The sequence below is a fragment of the Apodemus sylvaticus genome, chromosome 1 (genome assembly GCF_947179515.1).
Source record: "Apodemus sylvaticus chromosome 1, mApoSyl1.1, whole genome shotgun sequence".
Classification (NCBI taxonomy): Eukaryota; Metazoa; Chordata; class Mammalia; order Rodentia; family Muridae; genus Apodemus; species Apodemus sylvaticus.
In genome coordinates, this window is record NC_067472.1 from 121045601 (window position 1) to 121059093 (window position 13493).

The window sequence follows — 13493 nt, forward strand, 5'->3', positions numbered from 1 at the left end:
CCTCATTTACACTGAGTATTCTCCCTTGGAGATGGAACACATTCTATCTAATTAGGAACTTGTCACAAATTCCTTTAATAAAGATCATCATAAGATACATTTTTTTAATTCTTTCATGTTTAAAGTTCCAAATTGATTTTAAAATCTGGTTGAGTACTTATTAATTTTAGCATCAGAAGATATCATGTACATTTAAGAGGCATTTACCAATTAAAATATATTTGAGTAATTAAAAATATATTTTAAATATATTTTATTAGTTTAATAAAAAATAAAAAATTAAGTAAAGATTCCTAATTGATATTGTTCCATTATTTATATAGGCATATAAACAATATATAAATACCAATATATAACAATATATATAGCAGCATATCAGTATGTATAACAGTTCAGAAAACAGTTATAAAACAATATAACTACACACATACACACACACACACACACACACATATGCATACATACATATTTATGTAGTTAGATCAGTTCAGTTCTGTTCTCTATCCTGGAACCAGTAGAGAATATTTGTTAAGCAGCAGTTAGGAGCAGGTATATAGACCAATATGCAGGCATTCAGAGAGAGACTACATTAGAAATCTTCATCATGTCCTCCCCTTCAGAAAATACCTTAGGGAAAAGTGAAAAAATACAGAGGGAATTCAGATCAGTAAACACACACACACACACACACACACATACATACATACACACACAGAGGCACACATACACAGGCACACACACACACACAGGCACATGCACACACGCTCATGCGGGCAAATATTCTACCATTTCACTATGCAGAACTCTTACATGTGTGTCAGAAAAAACAAAGGATCTAGCAAGAAGCATGAGTAGGTCTGCTTGAGGTACTCTTAGCTTGAGTTCCTGTGGGACTCATAACAATGGGACTAGGTATATCTCTGACTGTTTGGAGGTCCTTGAGATTCATTTCTACTTATTGGGTTGCCATTTCTATCCTTGGTATGATTACTCTTGGCTTGACGTATTGTATCTCCTTTGGTCCTGTTAGACTATCTTGTTTTGGAGGCCCATACTTTTCTAGACATAAAACAGGGAGAATGGTTCTTTGAGAGAGGGATGTAGGAAGAAGCCAAGCAGAGTAGAGAAACTAGAAGTTTTGAGTACCTGGATGCTCTGTATGAGAGATTTACAATAAAAAAGAAAAATATATAGGAGCAAGGCAAATTTAATAAAATTTATTTTGGTGTGCTATAATCGACCAATGCTAAAGTCAATAAAATCAACCGATTATTTGATTTTGAAACATGTGCTACAATATCATTTTAATTAATAAGTTTTCTTAACTTATTTGTATTATCATTCTAATTAAGCAGTTTCATTTTTTTACAGTAGAGTCTGAGTTGTATCATGAAATTTGGTTAATATTTTAGTGTAATTTTTTTCAGTTTGTACTTCCTCTTCATAATCCTCACATGTAAACCATTTACAATCATTTATACACTTGCCTGCATCTTAAACTTTCAGTTATTTTCTTGGTTAGTTCTAAGCCCTGCAACTGCAAGTAATTTTATATTTCATCTTCTTATTGCATTCCTATTTGGAAGAATTATTTTCAAATCTTTTACTAATCTAAATGTAAATACTGGTAACTATTTAAGTATAATATCTCTGTGGAAACAATATATTAATCTTAAAACAAAAGCTTTTATTCATAGTTCCATTTATTGGTCTCAAAACTCATCTGTGGACAAAAGGGCAATTGAAAAATACAAATTTTAAATATACTGTTGCGCCACCATAGAAAAATTCAAAAACACATACTTCTAAACATGATACAACATCAAGTAACATGTAGTGACTGTTGTAAAACTCATGGAATTCTGAAAAATAATAATGCATAGCATCAATGTCTTCAATAAATTTGAAGTACACAGTTATAAAAATGCATTAATGTTTACTACTCTGAAGAAATAGTTATCATTCGTTCTAGAATTATGAGAAAAAACTGAAGTTCAAAAAAGGCACTATTTCAAATCACAGTGTTACTGATGTTAATTTTTGAACTTTTATTTATCATTTACTTTCCATAATGACTTTCAAGAACTTGGTGCATCCTCACTTCCAGAAGATCCTGCTATACCACTCCTGGGCATATATCCAGAGGATTCCCCACCATGTAATAAGGATACATGCTCTACTATGTTCATAGCAGCCCTATTTATAATTGCCAGATGCTGGAAAGAACCCAGGTATCCCTCAACAGAAGAGTGGATGCAAAAAATGTGGTATATCTACACAATGGAGTACTATTCAGCCATTAGAAACAATGAATTCATGAAATTCTTAGGCAAATGGATGGAGCTAGAGAACATCATACTAAGTGAGGTAACCCAGACTCAAAAGGTGAATCATGGTATGCACTCACTAATAAGTGGTTATTAACCTAGAAAACTGGAATACCCAAAACATAATCCACACATCAAATGAGATACAAGAAGAAAGGAGGAGTGGCCCCTGGTTCTGGAAAGACTCAGTGAAACAGTATTCGGCAAAACCAGAACAGGGAAGTGGGAAGGGGTGGGAGGGAGGACAGGGGAAGAGAAGGGGGCTTACGGGACTATCGGGGAGTAGGGGGCTAGAAAAGGGGAAATCATTTGAAATGTAAATAAATTATATCGAATAAAAAAAAAAAGAAAAAAGAAAAAAAAAGAACTTGGTGCATATGGGAGATATAAGCAATATATCACTACTTTGAGAAAATATACCCTTACCTGTCATGTTGGAAATTTCGTTTTCTGGGCAGGGGTAACAATCAAAACAGCAGACAACCGTTCCTTCCTTAAAGTATTTTCTGAGTCCTGCTCTGCAAGGAATACTGCATACAGAGGGTAGCATCTGAAGAAAATAAGATACATAATAGAAAAAACAGTTTGACATATGTGGTAAAAGATGCAGTGATTTGCAAAAGAAAGCCACTGAAAAACCTTTTAGTCACACATATCATAATCTAAAGCAAAATTAGCTTGTTTTGCTTTTTATAGATAAAAATTTTGGGAACATATGGAGAGAGAGGGAGAGAGAGAGAGAGAGAGAGAGAGAGAGAGAGAGAGAGAGAGAGAGAGAGAGAGAGAGAGAATGAATCTAGGATAGTGGAATTCAATAAATGAGGAAACGTCAAAATTTTTATGCTATAACAAAAGTAGATATGAGTGTAGATAATTTTTCTTCATGTAAAGCAGAAAAATTAAAACCAAATTACCTCCTTGATATCTGTAGCCCACTCAATCATTTCATTAGACATAAAGAGTTGCTGTCCATTTGGAAAGTGACCAGAAAACCTTCCTATTTTCATTTTTAGCCCATATTGTTTTAAAATATCAATGATGTAGAAAATGTCGTACTCTGCATCCAGTTTTCTATTCTGATCCATGTTTACCAGGTCACCAGAAGGATTTACAAATTTTATGTACTTCAGAAAAGAGAACACCTAAAATATATTTGTCATTTTACTTTCAGCTATGCAGACACATTACTACAGAAATTATAAAGCTTGGAAAATCATTCATATCCATTATACATTCCATATATACTGGATTACTAGATTTATCCAGTACTGAAAAAATGAAATTCATTTTTATGCATGCAAAGTAGTTTCCTTATGCTTTACAAATACTGTATTCTTACTGGAATTGGTGTGGTAACACATATCCACATGAATTTTCTTATTTGAAAATAGTAATAAATTATCCATTTTTTTCTGCCAACAGTGCTATTTGCTCATTAATTATGCTAAATACACAATAGCTCAAAATACAGCAAAAGAAGGTAAAATTATTTCAGATTTATTCATTGAATTAAAATTTTTGATCAAATAAAAGACATGTTATTTTCTTAATTTCATTTACTGATTTCATGAGAAAAGTTTCAAGTAATAAAGTCATGAAATACATATATGACTGAAATATCAGATGACATATCATGAGAAAAATAATGAAATGCTGACTTGGGTTCCAATGCTAGTTGTATCATTAATTATGATAGTAACATGATTTGCCTCTTATGCAGTGGTAGAGAAAAGAAAGACATATATTTAGGATAAATTTTACTTCTTTACATATACTTTGCACTAAAGATTGCCTTTATGAATGCCATCCCTATGATATATATGCCATTTAGTCTAAGAGTCATTACCTTCCAGGAGTTATATTCCAGTACCTTTCCAGCATTCTCTGAGTATGTGTCTACATGTTGAAAAACCATCTCATGGAGTGAGTGAGCCACAGCATACACAGAATTGTATAAGTTGTAGCATGTTTCACTCATAGACATTCCAAGGGGTGGCACAAAAAACCATGTAAATAGAGTTTTGGTTGGACATTTTTTCAATTTTTTACAATTAGGAGGTGGCAAAGAACACTTAAAATAAGTCCACCACAGTTTAGCGAAAGACATGTCATTACTGTAGTTAGAAGGGTACACTGTCTCCATAAATTGTTTAAAACCAGACATCTCAGACTGCTGATGTGAAAAAATAAGAGTCCCATGCAAGGAGTTAAGCATGAAATCTCCTATCATTGTGATCATATCAAATTGTGAAACACTGACCCAGAGTCTCTGAATGTTTTTAAATTTCCATATTATGAAGTTAATTTGTACAGGAGATTCTTTATCCCCATAGACAATCACAACTTTTGCTGATGACATTATGATTTGGTGATAATACATATCAATCATGTTAACATATGAAAACTTCTCATATGAGATGATAGTGACAAATGCTAAGCAGACACTGCTTCTTTCCATTCCTGTTCTCAATTCAGAAAGGAATTCAATTCCATGGTCATCATCTGTAATGATCACTCCTACCCAGGTCCATCTGAAGTGAACTATTAGGGACACCATGGCTAGTGACAGAGATGTGTCCTTGGGAGTAATCTGGTAGAGATGTGGAAACTGTTCCTGATCACTTAGGAAACGAAAATAACCACAGTAAATCTGAAAGATATTGACCATAAGCATCAGTATGAAGAAGATGAGATGCATAGTGCTCATTCTAAGTTCTATGTGTGCTAGAGCACATGCTAGAAGTGTGATAAAGTATGGATTCTTCGTTTTATTATTAAAATCATATCCAACTTCTTGTGAATTGCTATACAAGAGCAGATAGACTAAGTCTTCTGCCAAAACATTTCACATTAGCATGTCTTCCCACTAGTTTGCAATAAAATTTTGTGTTTGTCAAAGAAAATATCTAAATTTTGTGCTTGATTAATCAGAATAGATGTAAATGAATTCTCTGCCTTTTAGTCACTTTTGGTATTCAGAAAATCAGACTGCTGTAAGATAGTATTTCATTAAATGTAACCCTTAATGACTTACCTCTGGCGTTCTAGAGAAGTAGAGGACTGGTCCAAATTTGTAAGATGTCATCCATTGAGGTCCCGTAAGTACAATTAGATATCTTCTCTGATTTTTACAGTAGTAATTAGGAACAATTTCCTTTCTTTTCAAAAACAAACCTCCTTTCACATGATCCTGTATTAAGTTACATTCAATCTTAACTTGTAGGGAAATGTTGGGTAAAATATGAATGTTCCTATTTATTTCTTCAATGGCAAAATAAACAGAGGAAATCAAGAGGATGGTCTTAGGTGTCACACTGAAAACAGAGCACACCAATTATGGTGGATATGTGTTCTTTTTCTATTTACTTTTTTATTTAATATATTTTTATTTACATTTCAAATGATTTCCCCTTTCTAGGATCCCCCCTCCCAGAAAGTCCCATAAGCCCTCTTTTCACTCCTGTTCCCCAATCAACCACTTCCCACTTCCCTATCCTGGTATTCCCCTACACTGTTGCACTGAGACTTTCTAGGACCAAGGCCTCTCATTCCTTCTTCTTGAGCATCATTTGATATATAAATTGTTTTCTGGGTATTCCAAGCTTCTGGGCTAATATCCACTTATAGTGCAGCCCTATTTATAATAGCCAGAAACTGGAAAGAACCCAGATAGCCTTCAACAGAGGAATGGATAAAGAATATATGGTATATTTACACTATGAAATATGACTCAGCTATTAAAAACAATGAATTCATGAAATTTTTAGGAAAATTGGTTGAACTGAAGAATGTATCCTGAGTGAGGTGAAGCAATCAGAAAAGAAAACACATGGTATGTACTCATTGATAAGCGCATATGGGTTTTAATTATGGTAATCTTAAATAAAGTTTAATGTGTTTTAAGCATAGAAATTTTGGATTTTGTGACTCATTGATTAGGCTGTCCAGTTTTGTGCCCCATTGATTGGGCTATCCAGTTACTTGCTATGTATATGTATTAGGATGTGAGATCTGCAAAATTATTTAAGTTTTAAAGTTGTTTTATCAAATTAGGTGAATTGAAGCATATTACATCTTTTGAACTTTTGTATTTACTATAGATAGATGTATTAAGCATGTACAGTTTGCTGTTAACTTCTTTTGACTTCTTTAACTGTGTTCTGAAATTAGACACCATGTTCATTTTTCTTTTGATTTTTAATAAACTTTTTAAATATAAATTTTATATTAATAGGATTGTGACATTTTTTCTATGTTTCTTATTTTTTTGAACATGGTGAAACATTTTTGAACATGTGTCCTACATGAAGAAAAAATATTTCTGAGCCAACTTTGAATCTTCCAACGCTTTCATACATAATTCTAATACTTAACATTTGTGGAGAATAAATGAGAATTATCTAGAATGATATACTTCTTTACAGAATCATGACTAAAATTGTCATGACCCTTCATAAATATATAAAGGATAAGTAGCCATACTTGCTTTTTTCAATAATTGCAAAAGTTTAATGAATTCATAGGTAATGTAATTCTTACACTTTTTTTCATACCACACCTGTCATCTCTTTTCATTTTCTATTTGAGGTTGTACAAAATTGAGTGATATAAGATTGGTTATAACTATAATATTTCCCTGTTACGACTGAGATCCTCTAACTTCATGTGTATCCTTAGGTATCACATAACTTGCCGTGGTTTCTATTTAGTTCAGATTTATCCAGATATGTCAAGTAATTTTAAATGTTTCTTTACCAACTGCAGTTTGGTATTTTAAAAAGAAGAGCTAAAGAAAACCCTAAGTAATGAAATAATTAATAGCACTGTCACCATTTCTGATCTCACTTTGTACTTAATACCTCTCTTAATAAAATTGGCCAAAATGGGGGTGGGTGTTGATCAAGAGAATGCAACTGGAGACCTAGAAATAAACACACCCCTTTGGATGCACAAATATTTTTTATAACAACATCCAGAAAACTACACTAAAATTTAAAAAATAAAAGCTGTCTTCAATAATGGTACTGGACTAAATATATGGCTTCAAGGAGAAGAATAGAAATGCATCCATGTCTATAACAGTGAAGAAAACCCAATTCTATGTCTTCTATCCACACTTGAGATACAAAAACTCACCTGTGATACATTTTCATTTGGATGAAAAACAGAAGATAAACTCAGTGACATTTTGGAAATTCTTTGCCTTATCATATTTGTCAAGAAATTTACTTTTTAAGTTTATAGATTTCTGTGTATATTTTATAGCTTCCAAGCTTTTCTTTTAATGGACTACTTGATGTAAAGATGTGCGTGTCTATTTTTCTCTTTGAATATAACTTTGTTGTTTATGCCTTTATATTTGCAGGGGCTCCTTTTCTGTTTGTTCAAATTTTTTTATATTCTGACAATTCTTTTTATCCTATTGTAATACTATTCTTTATATGACAAATTTTAATGAGTGAATACAAAGATGTGGGCCCATATTGGAAGTAATTTTGAAATGATCTTACAGAAGTTGAGGGAGCAAAAGTCACAAATTGAGTAGATAGTACTAAAAATACATTTTATTTAAATAATGACGGGAATACAAATTTGATTTATGCTGGCAATTTAGTTAGCCTTGGTAAATAGTATGCTTAGTAAAAAAAAAAATGTATGAAGCATACATTCTCATTTATATTAAAATGCAAATGTACAGGTATGGAACAGAAAGTAGATTTAGGAATAGGGTAGAGATGAGGTTATAAAAAGATAAGAGTTAAAGGATACAACATTCAAGATTCCCAATAAAATATTCTAGGTATTAGGTGTTGAACTTATACATCTATATAAGTATATAGATGCATTCACACTTAAACAAATAGATCATAAATGATACATCAAGAAAGCCTAAATTGAATAAAGGACCATTTAAATCAAATTAGCTTTAATGAAATTTAATGATTAATTTTTTATCATAGGTTTTAATTTATATTAACATGTATATTATACAATCACTTTATTCAGTGGTTTCTATATAAAATATTTAGTGCTTTATATTTTTATAATACTTTTGGTTTTGTTCTCATCTGCTTGGCATGTGTCTACTTATCAGTTGTGAGAATTCTCTTTAAGCTGTAGAAAGCCTGGAGTTTATCTGATGATGATCTCCTGTTTAATTCACCACAATGCCTTCTAAGAATGAAAGTGAAAGGACATTCTGAATTTTCAGACTGAAGGCTCTGTTCCATCATTAGAATTTATTATTTCTTAAATAGCCACTATATACATGCATGAAAAATAATACAGTCCATATCTACATGTACATAGAATATGCTTAAAATATGAACTAATATAGATGTTTGATAGATGTTGAGAGAGAACAAATACTGAATGAGGGAGAATCAGTAATCTTTGAAATTGTATCCCCTTGCTAATTAAACCTCATATACTGGAAGGTAATAAATGTAAAAGCATATTTACAATGCAAATTAGACTTGATGGGTTTTTTTTTTTTTAAGATTGCACAAATCAGTGTGGAGGAACCTGGAAGAATTATTGGAAGGGATTAAATATGATGACAATACATTCTCTGCTATTCTTAAACAGATAATGTTCTTTTAAAAAATAAATTAACACAATTAATAATACTTGTGAAAGAAAAACAGTAAATTATTTCTCCATTGTTCAAAGAATGCCATTTGAATTATTGTCTGAGAAATTGTAAATAACTCTGTAGATGTGAATCAAATAATAATTATCATATGGAGCAGGTCTAACTCTTATTAATCCTATAAAAGTTTTAATTTTATATGCAGAGTCTACCTCCAGGAAAAGACAGGGAATCAAGTGCAGGGTTGGGGTTGCTATACCACAGTCAAAAACTCTGAACTAATATTGTTCCTGTCTAAAAGAAGTGCTGGGACAGAAATGAAGAAAAAAATCTTAGGGAAAAGAGGTCCAGTGACCAGTATTACTTGGGATCCAACTTATGAGTTTCAAGGCCTGCTACTATTATAAATGCTATGGTGTGGTTACAGTTAGGAGCCTAGCATTGCTGCTTTTCAAGTGGCCCAACAAAGAGCTGACTGGGACAAATGCAGATACTTATACCCAACCAATGGACTGAAGTCTGAGCCCACTGTAGATAAATTAAAGAATGGCTGGAAGAAGCTAAGAATGAGGGCAACCCCATAGAAGGATCAGCAGTCTCAACTAACCTAGCTAGACACCTGAGATTTCTCAGACACTGAACCAAGAAGGAGGCAGCACACACTATCAGTTCCAAAACCCCTGATATATATTCAGCACAGGATTGCCTGGTCTGACCTAAGTGAGAGAAGCTGCACCTAACCTTGGAAAGACCTGAGGCCCAGAGATTGGGAAAGTCTGCCAGGGTGTGATGGAATAGGGGATGGGGACATCCTCTTGGAGAAGAGGGAGGAGAAATTGGATGAGGAGTCATCTTAGGGGAGACCATGAGGAGGATAAGGACTGAAGGTTAAAAATTATAAAAAGTGTTTTTTAAAAAAGAAAAAAAATGATAGATGACATGAGAAAAAGAAAGCATATCTTTGTAATTTAAAAGAAAAAGACATTAAAAGTAATTTTAAAAAAGCATCCATATTTTGATAACTATTGATGCTGCCATGTATCATTTTTTATGGAAAATGAATTGATTTTTACTACTACCAACAGATTTATGGATAAGAAATAAGTTATTCATGAACACGAAGGTCATTATATCCCTGGTAAGAACAATAAAGTAATATGGAGAACCAGATACTAAGGAATGATTAGCACTATAGGGGATGTGTAAAGTTTATTCCCTTCCAAACATCTGGTATCATTGGAAAAATGTAAATCTTTTAAGAGATCAAAATGAGTGTTGACTATAAGAGATAGTTAACTTCTGGATATTGAAAACAATGTACACACAAAAACTCAAAGCAGTAAAAAAAGAAAAATATCAACTCCCTAAAAGAATTCAAGGAGAAGACAAACTAAACACAATCACTGAAGTGGAATTCAACAGAAAATCCCACACTTAGGTTCAGGTTTACCTGAGAAAAAAGGGACATATAGTTTTTTCTTAGTGTCTATGGTGGCCAGAGCCTTGCATAAAATCTCACATCTGAAAATACATGGATAGAATTGATTAGTCCTGAAAGGTTGAAAATAAAATACAAAAATTGCTTGAGTAGGCAAGGGAGATTGCATAAAGAATTGAGTGAGGAAAAAGGTCAAAATAATCAAAATACAATGTATGACACTCAAATTACTAATAAAAATATGCTCCAATTAGCCAGTTTCTAAGTGGAAAATTTTCAGATATAGATTTAAACTGAAAGAATATTTGGTTTCCATGATTACCAATCAGTTGAAATCATGGCTTGATAAAACAGTTAAACACATATAGGGGAAGTCATGATCCCTATCCCAGTAATGCTCTAACCAATAACTTAATCTTCATCTTGAAAGCAACATATCAAACATTGTCAAGCTTAAGATCAATAATGTACTGTACAAGGGCATTGGGTATTCTTTATATCTAATCTACAGCAATGCTTAAGAAGTAGAGGGAGTAAATACATATAATGATGTCCTTTTCAGTTTTTTCTACCAATTAACTCTAAGATAGAGACAAAAACAGAAACTACATGGGGAATATACTTGCTTTGCAATAGAGAAATTTAGAATATGTCTATCACAACTGACATCAAAGTATTTGAAATTTAGATTTGAAAATGACATATTTCAGTAATATTAGCACTTTCAACACTAAAATGTGTGGGACTTCCAGATAAAACACGATACACTAAAACTAATAGAAGAGAAAGTGGGAAAGGACCTCAAACACATCTGCACAGGGGAGAACTTCCTGACCAGAACATGAATGGATCATGCTCTAAGATCAAATTGTCAAAAGGAACCCCATAATATTGAAAATAATCTGTAAGGCAAAGGATACTGTCAACAGGACAAAACAGTAGCCTACAGATTGGGAAAAAATGATTACCAACTGAACATCTGATAGAGGGCTTATATCCAATATATAAAAAGACCTTAAGTTAGAATCCAGACAACCAAATACACTATGTAAAAAATGGGGTACAGAGCTCAACAGAAAATTCTCAACTTAGGAATCTGGAATGGCCCAGAAGCATCTAAAGAAATGTTCAACAGCCTTAGTCATCAAAGTCTACCTCACACTAGTCATCATATAGGTGGAAAAATAATCCAGTATTTTACTTCCAAATATTCACTTGCTTTATCAACTTTTATAGTGTGTTAATAATAATGATAGAAATATCAAAACATTGCTGATAAAATAACATTTAATAGCCATGCAGCCATTTTAATTATGTAGATACAATATAGGAAAAGAAAAATACACTCTTGTGGAAACATGTTTGTTATGTAATATACAAGGCTTTATAGAAACTTGGATACAACAATCCAATGTAATGAACATATGCAATGAATAAAATAAAACATAATAATGACAACCTAATTACATTTTGCAGCTCATCATGTGTTCATGAGTCAAGGTCTACATTAATAATTTATTTTCATTGTTAAAATGGAAGTGCTGGGGTCTTGATAGGAAATAAACATCTTGCTATTTTCTTTATTACTCATAAAAGGAGGAATTAAAATACCTCTCTAGAATTTTCTCATTTTATACAACAAAACATGAAAGTATGTATATTGAAAGGAGATTCAGTTTTCAGAATGTCGGACATAAAATGAATAAAAGTGAATTACAAGCACATTCTCTTTGACACCTGAGACAATTCTTGCCTACAATGAGTCTAGGTTATGGGTGAAATAACACATTTATTTCAGAAGATTTTCTTATTCAAACTGTTCAACTTCTCCTGAATTTTTTTTCATCTACATCACTTTATTGGGACTACTGCATCATATTCTCAAAGCTACATTTTAAAAGTAGTCATTGTTTACTAATAAATCATCACTTTCCTTATCATATCAACCTAGCATTCTACTGAAATTTCCTACTTCTTCTGAGATTTCTGTGATTTCAATTAACTTTGGAATTATGACATATGTATTATTTGACCTAGATCTGTGTATCTTTTCAATAAATGTAACTGAAAGTCAGTCTATATATTGAAGTTTGATGTTCATGCACTGGAAATCCAGGCAGATGGAAGAAACATTAGCAAATTTATAAAAAAGCACATTCTCTTAGGCTTTATGAAATAAACCAAAACCAGTGTTTTTATTACTTTTCCCAGGAATATCACATTAAACCCTAAGATGCAAATTGTCATATTAAGGGAATCTCTCTCAGAATAAATTCAATAGTGTGATTCATTCATTCAGCATCTAATTGGATGGTGATACAAAAATGACAAAAAGCAAGCTACACCTTAAAACCACCATAATTAAATGACCATAAAACATAAAATTAATTTTAGTCATGTCCTAGAGCAGGACAGCCAGAAGGCACATAGGATCTTATTTATCATCCAGCATCTGTAGAATGCTTTATGTGCATTTATGTATAAATAAAATATGCACTTACTGCTTGTCTAGATTCTCACTGAAGTAATCATTCTTCACATAACCATCCCTTGTAAAAATGGAAAAGAAACAATCAGCCTCTTTATCTCCTAGATAATTTCCATTGTCCTTTATTCTCCAAAAGCACGTCGGGTCACTCAAATGGCAAAAAAGAAAGGAAAGCTTCAAAACCAAGAAGAAAACAATCAAAGAGACCATCTTTTCCATGTCACCAAGATAAGTGCCTGAGGAAAATGCAACATGAAGCATCAGGCAGGCAGAAATGCAGAAATCACATATCAAATTTTCATGAACACATCCAGGTGTCACTTTTTATTACTGTAGTTACTGTAGAAGAACACAAGTACTTCTCACAGAATATACTTTTCAGTTCACTGCTTTCCTCTGGAGGATTCTGAAGCACCTTCTGGCCTGGGGCTCTGCATCTGAGATCCTGTGTCCAGGTGAAAATAGGGTAATAATTTTTGTCATGATTATGCTTCTCTGTATCCCTTGTGATTACATTCATGTAAACACACATGAGGTTTCAGACTTGATTCCATTTGGAAATAATTTCTCATAAGCCTAGTTCATCAATCTAGTTTTCTGAAATCAAGTGTAATAGTTGACTTTGATTACATAGGTTATTCCAATGAG

At 32.5% G+C, this 13493-nt stretch overlaps 1 protein-coding gene across 1 annotated transcript in view; it reads right to left on the reverse strand.

Annotated features, from left to right (window-relative positions):
• The window catches only part of LOC127666341 (vomeronasal type-2 receptor 116-like), a 31986-nt gene extending 18922 nt beyond the window's left edge, over positions 1–13064 (reverse strand). Inside the window, exons 1-5 of the mRNA XM_052159165.1 lie at positions 12859–13064; positions 5362–5641; positions 4174–4977; positions 3242–3469; positions 2754–2877 (exon numbers count right to left, since the gene is read on the reverse strand). Of these exons, the coding sequence (XP_052015125.1) occupies positions 2754–2877; positions 3242–3469; positions 4174–4977; positions 5362–5641; positions 12859–13064 (1642 nt within the window). The remainder of the gene's footprint in view (positions 1–2753; positions 2878–3241; positions 3470–4173; positions 4978–5361; positions 5642–12858) is intronic.
• Positions 13065–13493: the final 429 nt, after the last annotated feature.